At 37.6% G+C, this 25,353-nt stretch overlaps 1 protein-coding gene across 1 annotated transcript in view; it reads left to right on the top strand.

The window, feature by feature from the left end:
- The window catches only part of AKAP6 (A-kinase anchoring protein 6), a 213,349-nt gene that overhangs the window by 142,461 nt on the left and 45,535 nt on the right, over positions 1-25,353 (top strand). Inside the window, exon 9 of the mRNA XM_062576321.1 lies at positions 22,693-22,839. Within this exon, the coding sequence (XP_062432305.1) occupies positions 22,693-22,839 (147 nt within the window). The remainder of the gene's footprint in view (positions 1-22,692; positions 22,840-25,353) is intronic.

Raw genomic sequence — 25,353 nt, 5'->3', positions numbered from 1 at the left:
TAGTCTCAAATATTCTGAATTATTCATGTTCTCTACAGAGCAGATTAAAACAGCTGAAGTATAGCAGCACTATGGCCTAATCATTGGACCAATGTACGGAAAAGGTGTCCGTAGTGCTGTTATGTACCTGCAGTCAGGCAGAAGGATGGGAATAACCACCCTACAACGTTCTTTTGTCCCCTGAGCAGAGTAAAGAGGCTGTATGATGCTCTAAAACATGCGCATGTTCTGATGTATATTGTTCTTAGCACAACCTTTCAAAAATCTACCCTTTGGTCTGAAAGACTTAGGTTACCTGCATTTTCTTATTTCCTGACCCCCTGGATTGGATGTAGACTGGATGTAAACAGTGCAAATCCATGGAGTCACGAGAGCTGCCCACTCTATGAAACTAGTATTTAATATATTACCCTAGATTACCCTAGGAATTATGTGCTCTATCCATGATATTTGGTTTCATAAATATAATACAGGAAATACTCTTTTCCGTCTCAATTAACCTTCATCAGTGTTCCTCATAAATAATTGAGATTATGAATCTAAAAAAAAAAAAAAACCCAAATGATCACAGAAAACCTCTTTAAACAGATTTTTTTTGATGAAACCCAAATTCACTAGTTCCTGATAAACTTGCAGCCCCAATACATTCAATGCACACCTATAGAAATATTTATAAGCAAGTTGCATGTGAAGTGCATTTTAGAGTAGTTGTAATTTGTTGTGTGTAATGCTCTGAAAAGCTCTTTACTCATGCTAAGATCAGGGATGGTTTTACATTGTATACCTACATTTTTAATACACGGTACTGAAAATAGCCACAGTATTTTGTGCTAACTCCTCCATCTAACAAGGTAAAATGAGTGATCATTTTAATTGCATTATATTTGTTGCAGTTGGGATTGCATGCAGCTGGCCCAATGGGATCCTGTGGCCAGCATGAGAAACCCCGGTGGTTGTTCTTAGCTTTTTGCGGGCGCTGTTATCTTAGCCTTACAGAAAACACGGTTGTTATAGTATTCCAGTGACCATGAACTGTAAAGTTGGCTCCTCAGATAACTGCTTTTGGGGGAAGACAGCAGTTGTACCCCTCGCCTCTCCGTTGCACCATGAGTAAGTGCCACTACAGTTTTGCACAACACATTCCAGCTGCGCTGCAGAGGAGGCAGCCAGCAGCAGGCTGCCGCAGACCGCGGGGAGGGCTCTGGAGAGGTTATGGTTTGAACGGTTTGATCTCTGCTTTACTGATTGATTTTATTTAGAAATGGGAGATGATGGATACAGAATAGCTGCTAGAGTTTTTCAGGTGGTGACTTTCTGAAGATGAGCATTCATATTTTTGAATGAAGTATTGGTACTGACACACGTGTTTTTTTGCTGCCCTTCATCAAGAAGGACTATGTGTTTGCTATGGATATTGAGGAACAATAATTTCCAAGATCTCTTAGGTTGTTGTCATGTGTGAAAAGATGTTATGAACACCATCAGAAGAGAGGAGTCATGTGGTCCTGAACACTTTTCTATCTCAAAAGTACATCTGTACTATTTTGTTTTGATTTTTTTCATCAGCTTACCTAATTTAAAGACAGGCATCATTTGTCTCCAGAAATTCAATAGTCAAATTAAATAGTCAAAACAGTTGAATTCCTCATAGTATGAGTATGGAAGATGTTAGCTTTTTTTTTCCCCACTATATAAGGAAATATGAGAATAGTTAGCAGTGAGATTCTGCCCCTGCCTCCAAAAAAAGTTTTCAAATTTGTGGATGTGCCTTCCTGCTACCTTCTTAGAAGAACATGTGAATAATTGCAGAATTCCAATGTTTTAGGTGTTGCAAAAGGCAGGAGCCTAAACTTGAATAACTAATTCAGGAAGGGTATTTGAAGAGCTCCACTTCAGCTATTTTGTTTTCTGAAGTAAATGCTTATTTAACTCAAGGTCCTAGCAAAAAAAAATGATAGAAAAGTATTCTTTCTGAAAAGAAGTAGTTCCCATATTGCTTTGGCTGAGGTCAAAGAAAAATTCCAATTTCAGAACTTCTATATGATTTAATGTTAAATTATGACTTTTAGGTGTCTAGTTTTTGTTAGCTATCCAGTAGAATCTATAAGCCATTAACAGCAGAGGGTGAAACATAATAGAAAAAAGAAAAAAATCCTATAAAGCTTTTCTACCTTTGCCTTGTATGCTGAGCTGTTTCTGTCCATTTCTTCTCCTTCCAACATTCACGATTAAATTCTACAGCTATTGTATGGACTTATAGTCTCCTATGTCCTTAGTTCACAAGATGCCTGCTAAAAATTAGAATGGATGTGATGATAAATATTTGATTCACTTTCAATATACGTACAGGGTTGCTTTTTTTTAATAGCCAAATAACAGTTCTTCGATACTTCTGAAGTTACTAATATAAAAGTTACTAAGTAGAGTTACTAATTTAAAACATAACAATTGATTGTAAAAATGCATGAATATACACAGTAGATTGATGATTAACTTATAAAGTCCAGACAATTAGAGACAGGGGAGCAGGTTGCATTGCAGGTGATGATTATCTGTCTGGGTCCACCAGAGCTCAGGATCAATCAAGGGGGTAAATAAAGAGCCAATTTAATTTTAGAAATATCAAGTCCTCTCACGTTATTTCCATGAATGTAGCATATTTTCATATAGGACAAAAGTCACATTAAAGAGATCCAAAGGAAGGAAGGGTCTGTGATTACTCAGATAAAAAAACACACCAAAAATAATTGAAGATAGATAACGGTGACTCTGAGCTCCAGAGAAACTGGAACTCTAGACAAAAAGGCTTTGCTTTGAGGCAATAGAAAAAGTGTTTTAGCATGTAAAAGGAATTGATCAGGATGATACAGATATTTCTATATAATGAAAAGCTATAAGAAGGTTTTCGTAACCAGAAGCAGGAAAGGGAATATGGTATGGAGCCAGGAACTAGAGCACCCGTGTGTAACTGGAGACATAAAACATTTCTGAATCGTATGTCTTTTCCAGGATCTCTTGTGAAATACAGAATTTTGATTCACAGGGAAGACAGTAGAGTGAAGCTGAAGTAATATATGCTTAGTTACGGTGGCTGAACTCGCCAGAAAAGTGCTAAAACAGAAACAGGATAACACACACACAGATGTAAATCAAAAGAACCCACGAAGCAGGGTAGATGCAGATTGATGGAATACGTAGGTATTTTAGTGCAACATATGTAGTGTAACAGGCAACATGAAAGGTAGAAAGAAAAATGTTTTTGAAGAAAGGAGCCAGGCAGACAGACTAAATATTGCAGTTACCTTTGAAATTAAAATACTGTGTCTGAAACCACTGAGAACTTAAAGTTTTAATGAAGAATGAAATATCTGTAATGTGACTTAAGCAGATCTGAAGATTCTCAGTGCTCTGGCAATACAGAAGGCTGCCAGGCATTCAATTGCTATATTTGCAACTATGCTATTAGATCAATGACTAATTTGATACCAGCTGGATTGTGGAGCCAGCTGCACCGCAACACTGATAAGGAGCAAAATTAGACTGGAGAGATGCAACCAAGCACTGCAGATGTGCAATGAAATCATTATGAGGCCAGTGGATAAATGCAGTCAGTCAAGAAGGAACCCTGAAATAAGAAATGTCATCGCTTAAAGTTTACAGTAGTTGTTTTTCAAGAATTCTGTACACAAGTGGGCCGCAGGCCTGTGCGCGCTCTGGTTTCAATTGCAAGGCAGCATTCAAAGCAGTATTTGAAAGAAAGGGAAGGACAGTCACTGTGATCCCTCCCTAGCTTTCTAGCTAACTCTATGTCATATCTGAAGAAGATGAGCACCTAGATGTTAAGTTGAAGTTGTGACAAAACCGCACATTACCACCCTAGAGTCCACCAAAACACAGAATTCTCTTAGGTCTAGTAAAAATGTTGAAAAAAGGTAAGGTGGCAAAGTAGCGATGTACTCACAGACACTAATGCAGAGTGGATGGATGATCTGCTTATGGTCAGGAAATCCTACAGTGAACTACAAAATCACTGAGCAAAATACTGAAAGCCGGGGGCATATTCCCAGACTGTTTCAGGGCAAAAGTGTTCACTGTGGTGTCAAAAATGTGTTTTGGCATATTGATCAGAATGAATAGCAACAGCAACTGTTTTGCCACGTGCTTTGTCAGATACCCATGGGCCTTTATGCTCGCCAGTCTCAGCCAGCTCCTAGAGGTATTCTGGTATAGTATGAACCAGGCACTAAAGAAACTGCGATGCCTCAAGCGGGTAGCTGATGGCAAGCTAAACATAGGAAACAGAAATGTCAAGGAAGAGGCAATCCATCAGCACCTCCTCAACAGATACCTGGAGAGGAGTAGGAATCTAAATGCAGAAAACTTGAAAGAATCTGAGTCTCCCGTGGGTGGCATCTGTTGATTTTTGAGGGACTTTGCTGCTGGCCCTGAGAAGCCAGGAACCCTTCAGGAAGCAGGCAGAGCACTTGACAGAAGGAGAGTCTAGTCATTCACAATGACGAACAACAATTTTTACAGATTTTTTGCTCACAGAAGCACCTTGAGATAGTCATAGATAGAGTGATTTAGAAACAGTAAAGGAACAAAGAATAAATAAAAGAGCAAAGAAAATTGGAAGCAACACATCAATCCTTTAATAGTACAGTTATTTCAAGCAATTAATTAGAGCTACGGTCTTCCACTTCAGAAAAGCAGGGGATCCCCACTACAGATTTTCAGAGCTTTAGGAGAGTCTCCTAGTGATATAGAGCTCCTTGTAGCAGCTCCTATATCGCTTTTCCTCTCATCACAGCAGAAATAGCAGATGTAAGCAGGGGAGGTAAGAATGAAAATGGCATTCCTTCCAACAGAGATCCCCCAAAGGCTCCCAGTGACAACTGTCACTTGGCTCACAGTAGAGAAAGCTGAAAACGGATTTATGTGACCCAATTGTGATTTTATTGTTGGCTTAATCTTAAGGTGAGAGAAACATTATAGGTAGTAAATTAAAACTGTCTTTCCTTCCCTTTCCTGTAGATGTGAAAATGGTAGGTCATGAGAGTCCCACACTGGACCTTCTACACACAACTGAGGCTCAGTTGACGTGTGCACATTGGCTGCCTCTCTGAGGAGCAGGGGCTCCTGGATCCCAGCTGCAGGTGGGAATCAGTGCTCTGCAGAGGCAAAATGCTGTGCACCAGCTCATCAGTGGTATCTTACTTTTGCAAAGCAGTGGCTTCTGGCCCTGCTCTCTGAACTTGTAGGAACCCAGAAATTTCTACCTTGGACAGAAGTGACAACACAGCTTGCTCCCACCATGTGCACAATGTGGGATGCTGTTCTTCCTGAAGAGGTAATATACCACTGACGGGCAGTATCTGACCGTTACGATGCCAACTACTGCTGCTAGCCACAAACGTACCCGTCCCCCAGCTTTTTTTTTTTTTTTTTTTTTTTTTTTTTTTTCCCCATCTCAATTCAAGTGCTGGATATGTCTTTACAAATTAATGGACGGTACTAAGTCCTCCATAAAAATAGATTAATATATTTAGGAACTTACTATAGATGCAAAGTAAAGAGACTGTTACAGTTATTTAAAGACAGTTTTGTCCATTTAGTCCACTTTTTGTAAGCTGCATCTATGTATTTATTTCTTTTCTAACAGTACATATGCTAAATAAGTGAGCCTTGTTATTCCTGATCCATGTCAAAGCTACTCAGAGCATTAAACTAAACGGGCATTTTAGGGAAAATGTCTCCATTTGGCACACGTTAATTAAAATTCAACTCTTCTCGTTAGCAGCCAGATTACAAGCCAGGCAGAATAGAGCTGGTCAAGGCAGCAGCAAGCTTACCGAGGAAATAGGTGAGATGATACATGTGAAGAGCTGTTTGCATCTCTTTCAAAAGGAATGTGTCCCACAGCTATTTCTTGACTCAGCTGCAGGGTGTTCTCAGTGGATGAACTAAATCCATAGGCAGTCCTCTCTAGGGCCACGGTAAGCCCGCGGGTGGAAATCCTGACCTTGGTGCTGAGGCATGCTCAAATGATGGCTAACATTTCCTGCTTTGCCCCTGCGTGTTTAAGCAGTGCGAAAACAAATTCCCTGCTCTTCACCCAGGTGAATTCATGCCGGAGAATCTCTCTTCTACCAATTTCCTGTTTCCCTCCCCTCAGGCCAGTCAGTGGAAATATATTATTATAATAACTTACACCTCATTTAAAAGCTACTGTGCTCATGAGTGCCTGTATATTTCTTCTGCATATCTCTTCGCTATCTGAGTACCCTCCAAATGTGGAAACCTAGGGTGACGGGAGATCTTCCCATGATTTAGGCACTCACTTTGGTTAAAATCATCAGAGAATCTTTAGATCATACATATGATTTGTTTATAAATTTGATATGGAGGTCTTACGAGAAAAGACCTTCATACTGATATTTATGATTTTATACGGCTAAAAGAGCATGGAATACCTCACATTTTTGGTCAGGTGCATGGTGTTTTGTTTGCATGTGCTTTCTAAATTCTCCCTTCCTGGAGCATATGCTCCCCTTCCCAGGTTCCTCGGAGACTGCTGCATCTTTCATTTTAATTCTTTTTGTAGCTGTACCTTTTAGTTTGCTCACTTCATCTGGCTGAGGCCAGAATTTACTACCCTAGTGCTAAAGATTTTACCACTGGCAGATTCTGACTTGATAAGCCTCAAAACCTCATTTATTGTGCTGTTTTTCAAGTCAGTCTCCTGTTTTTTGATCCTCTGTTGTCAGACATCCAATGGTTGATGATCCTTCCAAAGTTGTGGCCTTAACTCATCTGTTCAGACTTCTCAGCTGCTTGTCACTAGTCCCCAGTTACCTAGTATTTCATATCCACTTCTTTCCCCAGTCTGAATGTGCAGTGCCAACCACAGCTTGCACTGATACCTGTTGTGATTGTTTGGTGTGGCTATAAGATATCGGGGCACAGATTTAGAGGCAAAGTTGTCTGATTTAGAAGCAGAGTTGTCTCAGTTCCTAAGGTCCTTTAAAGCAGCGCGTTGGTGAACTCATTTCTGAATAGTTTGTGTTCAGGCTTCCCTGGGTAGTTCCTGGAAAAGAGTTATGGATTTTTTTTTTTTTTTTTTTTTGATCCAGTCCATATGTTATATAGGGAATTGAAGGGTATGTTGTGACAAGCTGACCTGTTATTAAACCTTATTTTACAAAATGGTATGGGGAAAGCCAAGGAAATTAGCTACAGTTTGTTTTTAGCACGGCAAACCATAACTCAATCAACCTTGGTATCCTGCCTTAAGCAGCAACCAGTCCCTGAAGTCCTGGGATAAGCCAAAGCAAGCCTCTCTTGCCTGTATCTTTACTGTACCTTCATTGGGTTTAATTGATTATTTTTATGCTTTTCTTCCATGTTTATCTTTTCTTCCTATGGTCTTCTAATTTTCTTAGTTTAAGATGGATAATTAGCTTATTTGACCACCAGGTGGCCTACTACACTGTATTGTTCATCGTACGCCCTAACTCGGGTCTTGGGAAGGGTGGACAATAGCATTTATTAAAACGTCTGTTGTCAGGTGGCGTTGTTCTCTGCGTGCGACAGTGCAGCGCTTGCACCGTTAAGTCGGCTCTTTCTGTTGTACCACTCAAATGTAGATGTATTCCTACTAACGGGACTTTTTCAGGCCTAACTATGGAAGGTTGCAAAATTAAAAAGATCTATTATGTCCTTAAAGATTTTTGCATGATTTAAATATTCAAACCTTTTTCTTAAGTGCTTGCTGGCTTTACCAAAGGATAGTTAACTTCTGCCTCTGCTATTTCTTCAACACTTTATTAAAGTGGCAAAGAATAAAATCAATGCAATGGCAATTCTTCAAACGTCAGTACCTAATGCCAATCACCAGTGAGCTGGAAAAATTACCTTTAATGGGGTTAATGTAGTGCTAGTGTAGTCTCTTAATGTACAAAAGCTCTATGGCCCGTTCTGAAATATGCGTTCATAGATTAAATTTTTTTAAACTTCAGTTCTGCAGCAACATGTACTACCTCTAGCATAACAGCAAAAGGAATAACTTAAAATATATTTGGATATAGAGTTGATGAAAATAATCTAGTACTGTTAAAAACATGAAGAATTCAGCAAAGTACCCTTTTTCTCTTTTAGAATTATCACTAATTATAAAATGATTGTTAAATTATGAAATTCTAGATTAAGTAAAAACACTTTATGTGTCACTGAATTGCAGAGAGAACCTCACTTACGAGGTTCTGCCACCATAAGGATTAGTCAATTATTTTTCCTGATATTCTCACAGAGTATCGTCTTTAAAAAAAATCTCAAAAACACTGGATAAGCAATAGGATCTGCTTCTCCCCTCCTCACCTTTTTCTTTTTTCTTTTCCTTTCATTTTTCCGTCTTGATTAGGAATTGCTAAATTCTCTAAATATACATTCAAGTCTAATAAACATCTGTTAACTAGGCAGGCAACAGTTAAAGTTGAAGACATCAGTAAGGTTACTTTAAGCATTTAGCTTGCCTTGATGGTTACAGATCTTTCCAATTAGTATTTGAACTGCCACACGGCTATCATGGCATGCATGGTTACCAGGATTAGCTGCCCACAAGAGAGACCTGAATGCCTTGAGAGAATGCCAAAAAGAAAAAAAAAATCATATGTCTTCACTAGGGTTATCTACAGCTGAAGTAGATTCAAAATATCCTGAATTTGCTTCATATTACTTCACTACTGATTTTGTGTGCTGATATTTCCTACTGCTGTGGTCCTTTCAAGCATTTTCTTTCTCAAATACATGCATATGTGGTCCATTTTTTTTAAGACATGCTCTTTACGTTTCTTTACTTAAATTTAGGCATTAAAATACCAATAATTTGCCAGTCCCTAAAGGCACTGATGTTGAAATTCTTATGTCGTGTTGCGTATTGATGCTACCGTCACCAGTTTTTCAGGCTGCTTAGGGCACGGCGATTAGCACTTCAACAACGGAGGCTACGTAAGTCAAGATGAACCTGTGTTTTATTTTCTAAAATCCATCTGTACAATTTCATTGTAGTATCTTTACAGAAGGTTTGGGGTTTTTTAATTACTGAAGGACAGGTTATTTAAATGTACAGTTTAGGCTGTGCATGGGTTTCAGAGGGGCTCATTACAAAATGCTAAACTCAAAGGGGTGGATTCTTGGTCTGTCAAGATCGCTTCATGTTCAACTTTATAATTTCCAAAGTGAATCTAGAGCAGTCAGCAGTAAAAAATATTCTTGTGGCTGAAATTTTCATTGCTATCCACCTCACTTGCTGTTATGACCTTTTTCTTGTCCTCACGATCCTTGTTCTCAGCATAAACAGGAGCAGGAAAAAATCATAAATTGAAGCACGAGAGCCAAACAAATAAAAGCCAAAAAGTTAGTTTAGGCAGAATTGTCTATAAGTGCAAGTTAAATCCAAATCCATTATTCTTCCTTTATATCAGGTCCAGATTGTTGAAAATTGGCTTTCTGATAGCCCTGTGAAAAGTCGAGCCATAGGAATGTCAAAAATATGTGTACTTGAGTTTATAAGTCTCTGCAAAATTGTTCTGCAATTCTGTATTTTGATTCTGTATGTTGCAATCCCAGAAACACCAAAAAGAATTAATCGGAGATCAGTGCAAGTCATCTGGTTTCACATTTGATTCTTGTGGTAACGTCATGCTTTGCATAGAAATTTAAGCTATTGGCAAAAGTATAAGAAGATAAAACAGCTGGAAGTTAAAACTGAACAAATTCAAAGTAGAAGCAAGCCCTACAATTTCTAACAGTGAAGGAAGCTAGCTAGTTATCATCTTACCAAGGAATGTTATGAATTTCCCATCTTTTGAATCTTTAAATCAGGGCTAAATGCAATCCTGAAAGATCTCTTCTAACCCAGAAAGTTGGGAGCTTGGTATGGGTGAGAAGATGAGACTCTAAGGCTCATTTTATACAGGTTAGCTTAGATTTGTCATAATTTCTTGGACTGCAGACCTGTGAATCAACCCAAGTTTTGTTAGAGAATATTTTGGCACAGTGCCATTTGAAATGAGAAGAAGCTTTCAGCTTTCACCTTGCCAGCAAATCAGAGAGTTCACATTTAGTAGCAGCATAAATCCTTGAAAAGTTACCTGAAATCAGAGGCACAGAAAGAAACAGAGGAAGCGTTTCTCTTGTTTCTGTCTCACAAGTTGTTGTTCAGTAGAGAAAATGAATTCAATGTCACTGCATTCATGCACATTTTAAAGGTAACTATTAATATTATTTTTTAAAATATCTTGCAGTACTAAAAATTTATAGAGTTTAAAGATGAGATGACTAAAATGCATCACAAGTACAATAATTCATATGATTTTTTTTCAGTCATTTATGAACAGCAGTAGCTAGTTTTGAGCTTGGCCACGCTAGACTGTGTTCAGTTGGACAGAGCACTGGAGTGGATCTGAAAAGTTTTGTGTTCCCACATCAGAGGTCCTTGTGACACTGGACATTTAGTCCTTCTGTATCTCAGTTTCCCATTTTAAATGGAGAATAACATTTCTCCACCTCACAGGACTGTTGAAAGCCTGCAAGTATTTGGAGCATAGGAAGAGCAAAAAGTCAGCATTAGACATACCCCTACTGATGGCCCTTCTGCAGAAGTTCAGCACCTCTCCTGGGCAGAGCAGCTGTTTGAGATACTGAGAGATTGGCTTTGAGCATGTCATAGAATCATAGAATCAGTAAGGTTGGGAGGGACCTCTGGAGATCATCTAGTCCAACCTCCCCACTCAGCCGGGTCACCTAGAGCATGTCCAGGATTGTTTAGTTCCCAACATTTCCGGGCAGAAGTGAAGTTCATAATTCTGTTCCAAACTGTCTGATTCCATCACATCACAAAATAACAGAGTGCATGTTTCTGTTCCTGACTGTTCATACATCGCCAGCAAGTCCTGAAGGTTTTAAAGAGCAAGCCCAAGGCAACACGCAGGCAATCAGAAGCAGGGTTTGTTTGTCTTTCTCCCTTTTCTTTGGCCATTATGGGTGTGATACGTTCTCCCAAATAATTTTATTGCTTAGGTTTTGTCTATCTTAAATTATATTAAAAAACTAAATATGACTACCTTCTGAAAGTCCACTTTTAGAAATGAATTCAAAGTCTAATTTTCTAAGGCACTGAAAGTTAAAATAATCATAATTTGTCACGTGTCATTTTTTTTTTGGAACGAAGGCCACGCTAATATCCTTTACATATTATTCAGCAAATATAAGGATGCTAGTATCTGTTCTAGAATTGAAATGCATCTTGGAAGCAATTTTTCGATCTGCAAGGTAGTCTGACTCTTACTAGAAAAGCTTCTTGGACGTAGCATTATCCTGTGTTGCACAACAGTGAGGAAGAGAAAAGCATCTGTGTTAAATGTCCATGGGTCCTTTAGGGCATTATCAGTCTCAAATATTCTGAAGAATACTAGGTGGTAGTTCTTACTGTCCAGTCATCTTCACATACTTCGTTTGTTTCAGAGACTCCTGAACTTCTGATCAATACGGGAAAAATGATCACTGCAGCAGCATTTGCTATTAAAACTGTAAATACCCTACAAAAATGAAGTGTTTTCTTCCATGTGAAAATAATTCAATGACATTTGTGAGGTGTACAACTTCTTGCCAACGTTTCTAATTTAAAACATTATCTGTTTGAGGAAAACATATGTTAGAAATTTTTAATTCAGTGATAGGAAAGGCACTAATGAAATATGTATGTATGAATTTTGTATCGCATAAGTTTCCTCTTTCTTGAAATGTGATTAAAAGCCAAACATCTGGATTATGTTTAAAAAGCTTGAATTTCCAGTTTTCAGAGAGATTCAATCTATTTTGACACTGTACACTTAGCATTAACATTTTCAGCATGCTGTTAACATTACTTGCTATTGTAAAAAAAAAAAGTCCAGTTTTAAACAAAGTTAGACTTCTCCTAATGCTAAAAATATTTTTGAAATAGCTGTTTCTGTGTCATTCATACAGCCATAGTTTATGCTATGTCAGCATCTCCATTATAAAGTTGCTCTTGAACGAGGCTTGTAGTTGATCATAAAAATAATTTTTCAACTTGAGGGTAATTTTTCTTTTACTATAAAAATACTATTTTTTTCCTAGAATGGTATTGCAAACCAGACGTAGAATTCTTAACAGTTTTCAAAATTCAGCTTAAAATTTGATTAGCCCACTTTTAGCACAGATAACAGCATTGGGATGGTAACTTTTGCATTTTGTTTTAATAAGAGACTCATTCGTACTAGGAAAGTGAATAGCTATTCACTGTTATGTCTCTTCAAGAGTATATGTCCGTCTGGAGATGCTACTGAGTAATGAACTACATAAATTTCTTTTCAACATGCTTTAAAAGTAATTTTGATGCAGTACATTATAATTGCATTGCTATAAGAGAAATTATGGTGGTTGCCAGTGTTTTAGATAGTCAATGAAGATGTTTTAGCACTCCTTGTGGACCTGCTGAGTGTGCCAACTTTGACATAACTCAAGGGAAATTATAAGAAACAAAACAAAGAGCACATTATAGAAACTATTAGCTTCCGCTTTACTTAATACAGTACAGCATGTGCATGTAAAATAAAAACTGATATTTTTCATTCTAACTTTGGGGCGAATTTAGAAATCTGCTGTCAGCATCAGATTGTGCCTTTCTGATCAGTACCTAGATGGAGCCTCTGACAGGTGGGTGCAAGTTCTCCCACGTATAAATTTTCTCATACTTCAAACCTCTTGTTGTTACCCCAGATCCTGCAGGTAAAGAGAACGGGGATCCACCTATTGGGAGGTTAGAGACTGAGCAAGCTGGATGTGTAGTGTGTCTGGTCTTGACTTGGGTAGGGACGCGGCCGTTCACCAGCCTGCAGAGATTCCAGAGCTGTCAGCACAGGCCGGTGCTATTTTTTCTTTTTCCATAGCTGACAAGGCATGGCATTACAGGAAGGAGTCAGTGTGCCTTCAGTGGAGGGATGCTGGAGCTGTCAGGAACCGAGAACTCCTTTGTGGATTCTCCTGGCCTTCAGCAGAGACTTTGCCTTCTATCCGTGTCCACCTGAGGAGTTCTGATTTCACTCTGGCTCTTCTTGCAGTGGGGAATTTCTTCTCCCATGAAACAATATAGGAAATAGGAGAGACGAAGGACCTCAGGATTTTCTACCATCAAGCATGTCCCAGTAGGTATTGCTAGAAGAAAGGATAATTTATTTGTCACTTTTCTGTCAGATGTCACTCACAAGAGGCTGTTATTGACCACCGTTAGCATTCTGGCTGAGTAATAATGGAGGGACGACTTTAAAAGAGTCGCTCTGAGAAAGATAAATGCAAAGGAGCATCCATTTCAAAATAAAATGATGCCTGTAATACTCAGTTCCCATTTTGCTTCATGCATACTGCAAAACTAGGCACAGCTTAGCAGAAGGGAAGATGAGTTGAAATCTTCACGTTATAAATTAGTTTCTTTGGTTACTTTCTTAAAAATCTCCATAATATTGTAATATATTTTATTTTGTAAAAATGTAGCTCTATTGGTTTTGGTACATGTAGGGTCAACATTTCAGAATATTATACCAGGGGGATGTGCAACTTCACCTTCACCTTTTCTTTTCTTTTTTTTTTCTTTTTTTTTTTTTTTTTCAGACCAAGTAGTTTCATCAAGTGTATTTTCTAGTCAGTAATAGATAGTAGTCAGTAATAGACTACTGTCTGCACCAATATTTTAGAATCCTCCTTACTCTGTGTTTTTTCTGATGTAAATATACATGTGCAATGATCCCAAAATACAGTAGATATTAAGTCCTGAAGAACACTATTTTTATCTTACATCAATACTTTTCCAGGCAACTAAATAAATGTAAATTAAGCTAAATCTAGATTTGGTGTTTAAGCATGTCTTTAGATTGCATCAGTGTTAGTACAGCTTGAAACCTCTGGCGCAAGGTGTGGAAAAAAATAAACATAATAATCAGAGCTGTAACAGCATTGTTGCAAGCAATGCAGGATGAATCTCAGAAATTCCTTAGCACACCATCGGCCAAAGATCCCGGTTAATACACAGTCTACCAGATCAGATGCTGTTATAGCCTGAAGTAGACCAACTGTGTAGTCTTCCCTGAACTTCATGATAACCTGTATTGTGGGACGGTGGTCGAATACCATCTGCCAGGGTTTCTCTTCGCTTGCAGATGGGCCGCCGGTTATACATCTAGTGGAATCTTATGCACCTGATATTTGATTACCCTTGCTATAGGAATTCAAACTGCTATATTTTTGGCTATATGTTCTTAGCAATTTAATTATATTTAAAATCTGGTTAATAGTGTAGTAAATAAATGGTATTGCTACAAAATTGCATTCTGAAGATAATAGGATTGAATTTCAACACAAGTTGACACTCAATTAAAATTTCCATATATCTAGTGAATTAGCCAGTTCTTGGCTGCTATATTAGGGTGGATGTCTCCCTGCTTAACTGAACACTGAGCAAGACAGGCAAAGTGCATAATAAAGCCAAATCAAGACTTAATATACCCACTCTAATTTTTATTGTTGGCATCAAGTAGTAAGCTTGCAGAACAAACTCGGGATGTGGGATGTGGTTGGAAAAAATTAAAATAATCAGTATTTAAATGAAGTTCCTCTGTATTTATAGTAATGAAGTTAAAAAAAAAAAAAAGAGAGAGAGAGAGAGAAGCCCTTAAAACTTCTTACTGAATTACGGCCATCAGCCAGTAGATCCATGGGGCTTGTTCGGCTAAAAGCCACAACAGACTTTGTAATGCAGTGATGTAATCTTGGCTTTGTGTCATTTATATTCAACCTAAAAAAACAATTTTCCTGAATAGACAGGCTGACAACAATATTGTTCAGTGTTGGTTTTTATTTGGATTGTTTCCAAATGGTTCATATCCCTCCAAAGTAACACACCATGCCTGCTCAAGTTTTTACTCTGAATTCCTAAGTTTCCCCTTTTCCTTGTATTTTATTTTGCTTTTAAAGTCCCAGTTATGTTTGTGAAACTAACCAGCTTGGCCACAAAATTAGGATGTATCTTGCAGAGTGCATTCATTTTACTTTTTGCATATTTTTCCTGAGGTCATGTCAAGGTTAGTTTGAATTCCATCCTACATTAAGACTTCTTTCACAGCTATTTAGCTCTGCAGCCTACTCCCCGCTGGGGTCTGCCCCTTGGGCACGTCAAAGCTTCAGACCTGACAAATCACACACAGATGAAGCTGTACAGTTTTTTAAACAGTTTCATCAGTAACGGTTTTTTTTTTTTCTTTACACTATACTTTTTTTTTTTTTTTTTCCACCGGAGTTTATTCTCTGAATCGCAATATCCTGAAGACCGGTTTCCGTATGGAAAATTCCCTTTCGCAGCCGAGTTGTAAACGAGAAGCGGCGCTGTACAGTACGTGCCGCTCAGAGTCTTCCAGAAACCGAAAGCGCTGCAGATACTCCTAATGAGTAACACCGCAGCGCCTCGGCTAATAACTGTAACTGTATTGTTAACAGCTATTTGCACAGAAGAGCCTAAAACTATAAAGGCTGATAAATATGCAGAATTTATCATCCATACTGGGAACGCGTTAGCTGTACAGGAGAGCTGTTAGCTACTCACAGGAACAAACTTTCTGTCATCTTTGGGACTACTCCGATGAGTAAGTGTTCATCGGTGTCAAGAAATGAGTCTGGGCTTCAACAGCAATCCTTATGGGACTTGAGAAATTCTGAGTGGGTGTGTATGTGTACATATATAATTAGCTTCACAACTATATATGAGGCTTTCACCACCTACGTGCATGCACAAACACTCCCCCCTCCATGTATATGTCAGCGCGCGGAAAACAGTTTGGAGTGTCTATTGCAGCTTGCAGGTGAAAATAGATTTTCTGAAATTCTTCGCTGTGAAATGCTATCTGCATTTTAGCATTTTGTGAAACTAATGGTGCAACACCATTTCCCGTTTAATTGATGAAGTTAAAATGCTTGGCTGCTAATGAGTGTATTAGCAAACAATATACCCTTAACAAGCTTAAGCAGCTCAGGATTTTAAAAAGCAGCTTACTGTCCTCCTCATTTTTATAAGACAAAATGTACTGCCTTCTCCAAATTGCTTGATCGACTGATGAAGTACTATAATTATAGTTGTATTGCAGTTTTGACAAAGCCACAATAACAGATTGTAGTTTAGTCCCCACTCCAGGCACACAACTCTTTGCATTACAAAACCCAGTTTTACTGGTCTAATTCTTGCCGAGAACAAAAGGCACCTGGAGATGTTAACTATATGCTAAAAGAAAACTTGAAATCTAGGAAATAATAATATTGAAGCATGACTTTTCTTCTTGCATTTAGTTCATTGGGAATGGTATCTAATGAAGAGTTGTCTAAAGGGTTGCTTGTTTGGAACTAATTAAAGACAGATATCCTAAATAGAAAAAGGATCATGGGAATTACATTAGGTGTCTGGAGACTTGTTATTCTTTTGGTACTCTGAGTAGATTGTGGAAGTTGTTAGGGATTCGAGAAATAAGGCAAGCTAATAAAAAGTTCTGTTTTTCTGGTTATTGGCCAACTATTGTATTTTTGTTTGCAATAAGATTTGTACCAACAGGCTAGAGGCTTGAATAAAACATTTAAACATTTGTGCATTAACACATTATGGTGAAAAGAGAGTCTTGTGCTTTCACTCGCTGCATTTCAGCCTTCAATTAATGTGAAAGCACTACAATGCCTATGCAACTTCTCTTGCCTAGTGGTGCACCATTTATCATTGCAGTTTTACATTGACCTTGACACCCACTTCATTAGAATAAAGATTGTCTACCATTTAGGTTACATTGTTCCTCTGCACAGAGACCCCATGCAAATTTCTGTTCAGATAGAAGAGCTGTGAGCCTGTCAGAGGTCATCTGCATTAAATGATTGCAGCTATTTTCCAACTGCTTCTTTTCATTCTACTCAATTCAGGCTAGGAGGATCAATCAAGCCCTCTGCCTGAAACAGTGGGACTGCTGGGAATATAACTGTTTTTGGTAGTAGTGGATATGCCCTAAACAGTATTAAATATTTAATATAAATTCATTAAAGGGCATACAAAGTCTTCAAAAAAGATATTACATTTATAGTAAAATTCAAAGAGTTGGGATCACCTTCTTTAAAAAAAGGCAGAACAACGGGCACCGACTGCATAATTTTTTAATGTAGGCAAAATTTAGTTCATGAAGTTACTTAATCTTTCTTTCAATGTATTTATTTCACTGGCTGCTGGAGAAAGGAATCTGTAGCAGAAGAATAATCCACGTTTGCTACTTTCTGAAATGAAAAAGCAAGGTGTCTGTGGGGGCTTATGACAAAAGTGCTAAGATTTGTTTTCTTTTACCTGCACGTGCACACAAACACCCATGCACACCCACATAAACACGTATTTTACTACTGTGCCTATTTGTGGGGGGGGGGGGGGGGAAGCAAATGGAAATAAGTTAGCGCTCTCCTTCTTGAGCTTTCTGAGTGATATAATTGGAATTAAATTATTAATGGGAGATACTTAAAAAAAGATTGTTTTATGATCTTCTATTAGAGAATTTGCAATTCATTTTAATATTTGTAGTTTGATTTATATTAAAGATAATGCAATCTATGTCCAATTAACAATACATAGCCAATGTAATATGATTTCCAGATCATGCAAATGGAATAAGCTAGAAGAGGAAAAACTGATTCTTAACCTCAGATGTAATTTACTGTGTGAGTTCTGGCAATTTTAAATGACATTGCACTTTTTAATTTTTCCGAAGGCTCAGCAGCAAATTTATCCCAATCAAGAAAGCCTATTATTAATTTACAAGGACAATTGTAGGAGTCTTTATAATTTCCCTGTGCAATTATTTGCCATAAATCGCTAGTAGTGAAATACATGAAGTTTGCAAGAAACAGCAACTGCTATTTATCTAGACAGATCACTCGACGGAGATCTTGAATGTTGTCCAGAGGTTCTAGCGGTATTGACAGCCTAAGAAATATAACCAGGCTTCTGGACGGTTTCTAAAATGTTTCACACTGATAGTACCAAAAAGGTGGAAGCTTTAGGAGCTATTGTGAAGGGGAGGCTGGCCTCTAGCAGATTCCTTCACTTTGCTTGTATACAGCTGAGCTTTGGACCCTGGACTTTGGAATAAAAAGACTCTTTGTTCGTCACTGAATGGCATTAGGCATGGGCTTCCTAAGGGGCCACCACGAAGCCTAGCATGAAGAGTGCAAACATTATCCAGAAAGCAAAGTGGGAATGTGCGTGAGGAGATGATGGACAAATATTGTTACATATGCATTGCTGTATGTTTATATGTATTTATATTTCAGGTGAGTATGCTTGTGAAGTATTTATTACTCAAATTTATGCCGGTTGTGCGTATTTTGTGAACGTGTGCCAGCAGTGACTGTATGTGCACATGTATACGCTGCACACGTGTGTGTGTGCTTCTGCCTGCAGCAGTTGAACCGTTCTAAAACAGGCACGTTTTTGAAAATGTAAAGACGTAATCCAGGGAAAAATAAAGTTGCAGTCCTGACGAGAGCTGTGTATTACACAGTGTCATTTGATTGAAGATGCATTTTTGGTAGGTGAACGGTAGAAAGCAGAACATCCACAAGCAGCACACCCTTCCTGCAATAATGGAGCAAGTTCACCGGCTTAATTCTTCTGTACCTCGTAGCCATAGCTCCACTGTGTGTTCAGTGTGTCTAGTCTCCTTTCACTATAACCAACAGAAGCACCATACAAAAGTCTTACAATGGATGTCTTAATCTCTCTGTGTGCTTTTAGAGCATTATTTTGAATTCCATCATGCAGGCTTTTTTTTTTTTTTTTTTTTTTTTTTTTTTCCCTGTCGTTTTCTGAAGTTTTATTACAACAGCAGAATTCCCAGGGAGCTTTAGGGGCAAAGGCCGCATAATATTGCCCGAAAGTTTTGCTCGAGGGGTGGAATGTCTACCCCAGCCCCGACCAGCTTTTTGTGAGGTTTCTCTCTCTGAAAGCTGCAGCGCGGAGCCTTGCAGAGTTGTTAACTGTGTACCGAGGGGTTTATAATAATAATAATAATTATTATTATTATTATTATTTACCAGACAGTGCACATCTACGACCCTTTCGTGATGATTTCTTTCTGTGACCTCTCAGTGACTAGGCATCTTGTTCCTTAACACTGAGGGAGGCTGAAAAATGCTTGAGTTGCTCAATGTGTGCCTTCTATACCAGTTTCAAAATGGCTTATTCTTCTGGTTTCCATGGTGACAATTAACACTGTTACAAGGCATTGTTCCAGTCCCCATTTGGGCAGAATTTTCGGGTGTGATTTTTCACACACAAAAAATGTTTTCTATAATTTTTAACTCAAAAGGAAAAAAAAAAAGCATAGCTTTAGTATAAAGTGTCAAAAAAATGTGTCTCAATCAAGCCTGCTAAGATTTCTCAGAATGCTTTTTTTCGGGGGAAATAAGGTTTTAACTTCCTTTGTTTTGGAATTCAACTTCTTGTGGTTTAAATAGTCTTGCCAAACTTATTCATGGATAAATGTTACTGCCTTTTTTTTTTGAACTCCACTATTTTTCTTCTGAGAAATATAGATCATGTGGAGTCAGGGGGAATAAAAAGTCAGAATTCTTTAACTTAGATATCAGTGGTTTGTTTTGCTTCAGAAACACAAAATCAGCCATGCATGCAGACAGCTAATCATGCTGTAAATATTTTGCAGTTTTTCCAGTATGTTTTTGTCAGTTTTTGGTGCGACAGGTGTTGTGGGAAATTAAATATAGACTCATTAATTTGTTATTACGACCACTGCGAGAAATCTTGTGACTTGAACTTTCTTAATCTCGTTTTTGGCTATTAAAGAGTAATCTATATCGTAGCATCCACAGACTGCCACAACAGAGCAGCCCTTGCTCACTTAAAGCGGAGGAAAGAATGAATCTGAAGATTAAATTATCTTCTCACCACAGGATAAAGTAGTCCTACTAGACTGGGGTTGTGCAGCATTGATAGAGCCAGTAGCTAATTTTGTCATGCAACTGCTTAGAGCGTAGGTGTTTAATGGATTAAAAAAAAAAAAAAAAAGCCATAGCATCTAGTGCTATCAGTTCTTAAACTGTTCCTCCTGTACATTAAGCTCTTCCCTTAAATTAAAATACATGCTGCACGCTAATTTCCATAAGTGAAACAGTAGTGACGCTTAGCCACATACCCATACATCTAATAAGGAGCTGAATTTTCGCGTCGTTTACTGTTGCAGTGTAATGCATTTTCTGTCAATCAGCGCTTTCATCGTGCTTGTTTGTACAGTAGGGTACACGGTGACAAAGACAGGGAGCGTACATAAAATCTAGCTTATTTATTTTTTAATGTAATAACCTTTTATAACATCTGTCACACTGTTTGCATTACGCCGCGCTGCAGGATTGTTTTATCTCGTCCAAAATTAAATGAAACATTTTACGTTAACAAGAACATTGCAGTTAAGAAGCATGTGCAACATTATTTCGTTTCTTTGCCAGTCCGGCGCTGCCCGGGAGCGTAACGAACCCCGGTTCACGGCCGCCGGGCGATAGCAGGTGATCAGTATTAACTAGCCGGGTCTGCAGCAGCGTGGCGCAGCTAGAGGACTCCCTCAGTCTATTAATTCGCTTGACGAAGGGAAGAGAGTAGCACGAACTGGATTTCTGCGCCTAGCGAGTTGGACTCTGGATTCCCCTTGATATCACATGCACTTATGGAAATAATTATGCAAATCCTTTTCAGCTATATCATCTTTAAATAGAAATCAGATTACATAAAGAAGATTGTAATCTCCTCCAGTAAGCATTCTGGCTGAAAAGGCCAAGACACAGGCCCAAGAAGAACACTTGTTGAACGTTTCAGTCCAACAAAGCGGTGTTATCTCTTGGCTGCTCCAGTTCCTTAGTGCCAAATCTGATTGTTCCTAACATTGTCCTTTTTTCAAACCGTACCCTCAGTATGCCGTGTATCAAAAGGCAAGTTCTGTGTAAACAATTCCTTGTTTTTTACTATGCATATTCATGTAATTTTGGATACACAGGCACCTGATCAGTGTTCATTAATAATGAGAAATGGTTTAAATCACCTCATTTAAAACATTTGCTCTATGATCCACAAGCGACTAATATTTGCTGAAGTTTACATAATACAAATGATGTGCATGTGTTGTGTAAATGAAAGATTAAAATATGAAACTAACAATATGCAAACATATGCATGGAAATGCTGAGGACCTGTTAGCTGAAACAGTGATTTCACACCTTTCTTATTTCCTTTAAGCTGTCTCCAATTGTATTTTTGTTTTGTTTTCCTGCAGAGCATGGTCTTGAGTCTGCAAAAGGCACCCATGTTTTAAACATTCCTTATTCTACTTTAATTTTTTATACTTAGCCCTGTTATTAATATTTTCAATATGAACTACTATAGCATTTTTCTTGGTTGGCTTTAAAGCAAGGCAAGCTTAATGTTTAGGATGCAGTTTGCTAATAGCTAGGCATAATTTACATATGTCTTGTAAACACCTTTGTAAGGAGAGGTGCTGGATTTTCTTCCTTGAGTAAAAGGTACGGTTTTGGCCATATCAGGCCTATTTCTATAAGTATGCTTTGTGCACGAGCAAGAGGGAATTAGCTTAACTGTATGTAGTGTATGTATATGACTATATGCCTGTGAGTTAAGTTTTATTTTCTAATTTGCCAGCTACTAAAACATAATTAATCACTATAGAACTATCATACATAATACTCAATATAGGCTTTCAGAGAATAAGGGTTTTAAAGAGATTCATTTGCCAATGTATCATGCAGAAAACAGTTCGTTTCTTAAGAGTACAACAGTGCATTTTTTTAAAGTATGAAAGTAATAAACAGCTGAGTATTTAGAGTGCCGTATTAAAGTAATTTTGGAAAAGGCTTCTGTTTTAAGTTCTGTTTCCTCTGTCCCTTTTTTAGGTGATAAATAGCCATGCAGGAAATAAAGGGGGGTTGCAGGTTGAGGAAAGTATTGGGCTGTGTGAGCACTGTGGCTGTTAGTTTCTGTGCCGTTTCACTGTTCCTGTTGGCCAATGCAATAAAAATCAAGTTACTCTTGTGTGGCAATGAAGTTATGTCTAATCGCGTTTCGAAGGTGAAGTGCTCCTGTTTTCATGTGCCTTAGTTTTCGAGAATCCAGAATGAGAGAGAGAAGAAATAAACTATACAGGAAGTTTAATTATGAAATTATTTTCTTTTTTTTTTCTTCCAATGGCAAACATCAGTATTTCTCACTGAAATAGCACAGTTAAGATAGCAGCTGATTTGAGTGAGGCAAAGGCAGATCGAGCTTCAGATGAGGCAGTGTTAGATCTGTCCAGCATTACTATATGCAGTCAACTGCCTTCATATACACATCACCCGGAAGACAGCCTGTTTGGCACCTAAATCCCATCGGATGTGTCATCAGAAAAATTGTGCTAAAAGAAAGAAAGGAAAAGGAGGAGGACTGCACTGTGAGCATGATCATAACTGGGCATATAGAACTAATGTGTAAATTTTTATAGAGAAATATAGCTAATATTCTCTTCTTTTTCTTTCTTTTTTTCATTTTAGAGATACAGTGTAGAAATGTCAATCAGGCTCCCGAAAAAGATGGAACTGCTTAGTAAGGTTGAAGCTCTGAAGAAAAGTGGTGTTTTACTACCAAATGATCTCCTTGAAAAAGTGGATTCAATTAATGAAAAATGGGAACTGCTTGGGGTATTTGCATTTTTATTACTGTTTGTGGGTTATGTGTACATTTTTGTGTGGTGAAGTACGCTGTCTGTCTGATTTCTAATTTGAGGCACAAATATCTCTCTCTTTCAATTCGCCACGTACGTTTCAAACAAGCTACTTATGCTATTATAGAAACTCCATAGTATTTTCCTCTTCTGTTGATTTTTTTTATTCCATGCTTGTCTCCTGTCTGACTTTAATAATTTTAGTTCTTTAATACATAAAAAATGTAAGTAAAATATGCCGTGTATTATGGGTATGCACCAAGTCAACTATAATGCAGTATATCTGATATACACTGACTGTCATGCTTGAGTGAATGTTAATAGAATTTATTCTGAAGGTACATGTTAGAGACATCTACTGTTTAACTATTTACTATACCCTTAAGATGAAAAGTGGGGTTGTCACTGCGTATTTCAGGTCACACTGATGGCTCAAAAACAAATATGCAAATTCAGTACAAATCTGAATACCTGGAGCTAAGAATACAGCCAGGGATGTGTTTCATGCTGCTGTATTCAGCTCACTTTTGACAAAAGCCAAAAAAAGTTTCATGTAATTCATTTCACGCTATGATGGGCTGGGTCTCAGCCAAAGAGTGAGATACAAGAATCTGGCAAAAAAAGCAATATAGTGATTCTGTTACCCAGAGACCAGTGATGGCACCGTGCAGGAGACACTATTGTCCTGTTGTTGTAAAACAGCTGAGAGAGAGAGAGAGAGGTCAAACTATATATTTTTCCATCCACTTCTCTCCCTAATTGCCTTCACTTCAAATCAAGGGTAAGATAAATTTATAAATTACTTTGAATGATTAATTATAGATGTGTGATATTAGCAATACGGTTATATTGCATAATTTTGCATGCTATTAGCTTAGCTTGAAAAACATTTCTAATATATTACAAGTAAGCTGTGTGTACAACCTGCCAACATTTTAAATACTGACTTGTGTCACTTTAGCTTATTTGGTAATGCAATATCCATTTTACAGAGGGTGGGGCTTTTTCTAATTGATCATGGCTGTTTCTAATTACTTGATTCTTTAAATGTGGACATTTTCAGAAAATGAGCAATGTTGTCTTACACTTAGTTAGCTCATTACTTGTAAAAAGTAATATGTAGCATCACCAGATACATTTTCACAGTATTGGGACATGAGTAAATTTACTACTAATAAAAATCAGGTCTTACTAACCCATTTTTTAAAATGGAAGCATGATAGCTTTTTTTTTCATTTTTATTCTGAGCCTTACATTTATGACTTTTGATGTATTTATTCAGTTTGTTTCAGTGGCACTGATTATAGCTGATAGGTTATAAAACTTTGAGATAAGTAACCGATCAATAATTCTAAAAGTCTAGAGATACTCTTTCTTGAAAAAAATCATTTCTCAGTGTGTTAAAATCAAAATATACCTTTAGATTAAATTTTACCATTAATTTCAGCATTTACAGAAAAATAGAAATAAATAGTATTTCTGTTTTCCTGCTAAATGCAATTTCATGAATAATAAGCAGAGTTTGATAGAGTTTTGTATAATTTAATAAAAACCTCTGCAGAAACTAACAGCACTAGGCATACTGTTTTAATTGGCATGATTACGTTTTAATTGGCATGAAAAAAATTAAAGACAAGGATTTTAACTTCTAACAATGGTAAAATAGAGGGATATGGTTTTTAATATTACTTTCATCTAAGGTGAACAGTGTGGAATGGAAATACATTAGAATGAAATGTCAGTGGTGCGTACAGTTTAATCTGTGAAATTTTGTCCCCTGTGCTGAATATTACTCTGTCTCAATTGCATATTAAACAACCCTATCAAGGCAGGCATTGGCATCTGCTGTGCTGACACAAATTGTGAATTAAATGAAATTGATGTCCTCTGTCGTATATTTATGAAGACGGACCATTCTCTGAAGTATTCTGTTTATGAAGAATTTATGATTGCAAACTGTTCCAGAACAAAAAAGTGGCAATAAATTCTTTTTTGTGACCCTACCCTCCAAGGGCATTGATTTCACCTCCTGCTGCTACTTTTGTTACAGCATAAAAACAATAGCTAGTGCTGGATTCCACTGAGGGTCTTCAAATTATCAATATTTGCACCACGAAAATAGAAGGGTGTTGCCAAGAAAGCATGTTTTTCAGTTATGATCTCCTAAAGATGTTATTTACAGAATGCTTCATAGTAGATTAATGTCTGTTGATCTAATTTTATTTGTGTTTTAAAGCTTATTTTTGGAGGCTAATTTCATCATTATAAATTATATTCCAGTGGCTTTCTAAAGCATGTATTTTCAACAGACAGCCATACTGGGTCAACTAAAACCGTATCTTCATGTTGCGACAATTAACCGCTGCTAATTATCAGTTTAAAAGGTTATTGGCTGTGATTGTCAGTGTATATTCAATATTCGACAATCAGCAACACAGATCTAGCGCTTATAATAAGTGTCAGACTGACAGCCGCTTATAGGTCAGGTGAA

The sequence above is a fragment of the Rhea pennata genome, chromosome 5 (assembly GCF_028389875.1).
Source record: "Rhea pennata isolate bPtePen1 chromosome 5, bPtePen1.pri, whole genome shotgun sequence".
Classification (NCBI taxonomy): domain Eukaryota; kingdom Metazoa; phylum Chordata; class Aves; order Rheiformes; family Rheidae; genus Rhea; species Rhea pennata.
Note: the sequence above shows the minus strand (reverse complement) of the source record. Positions and strands in the feature narration are given on the sequence as shown.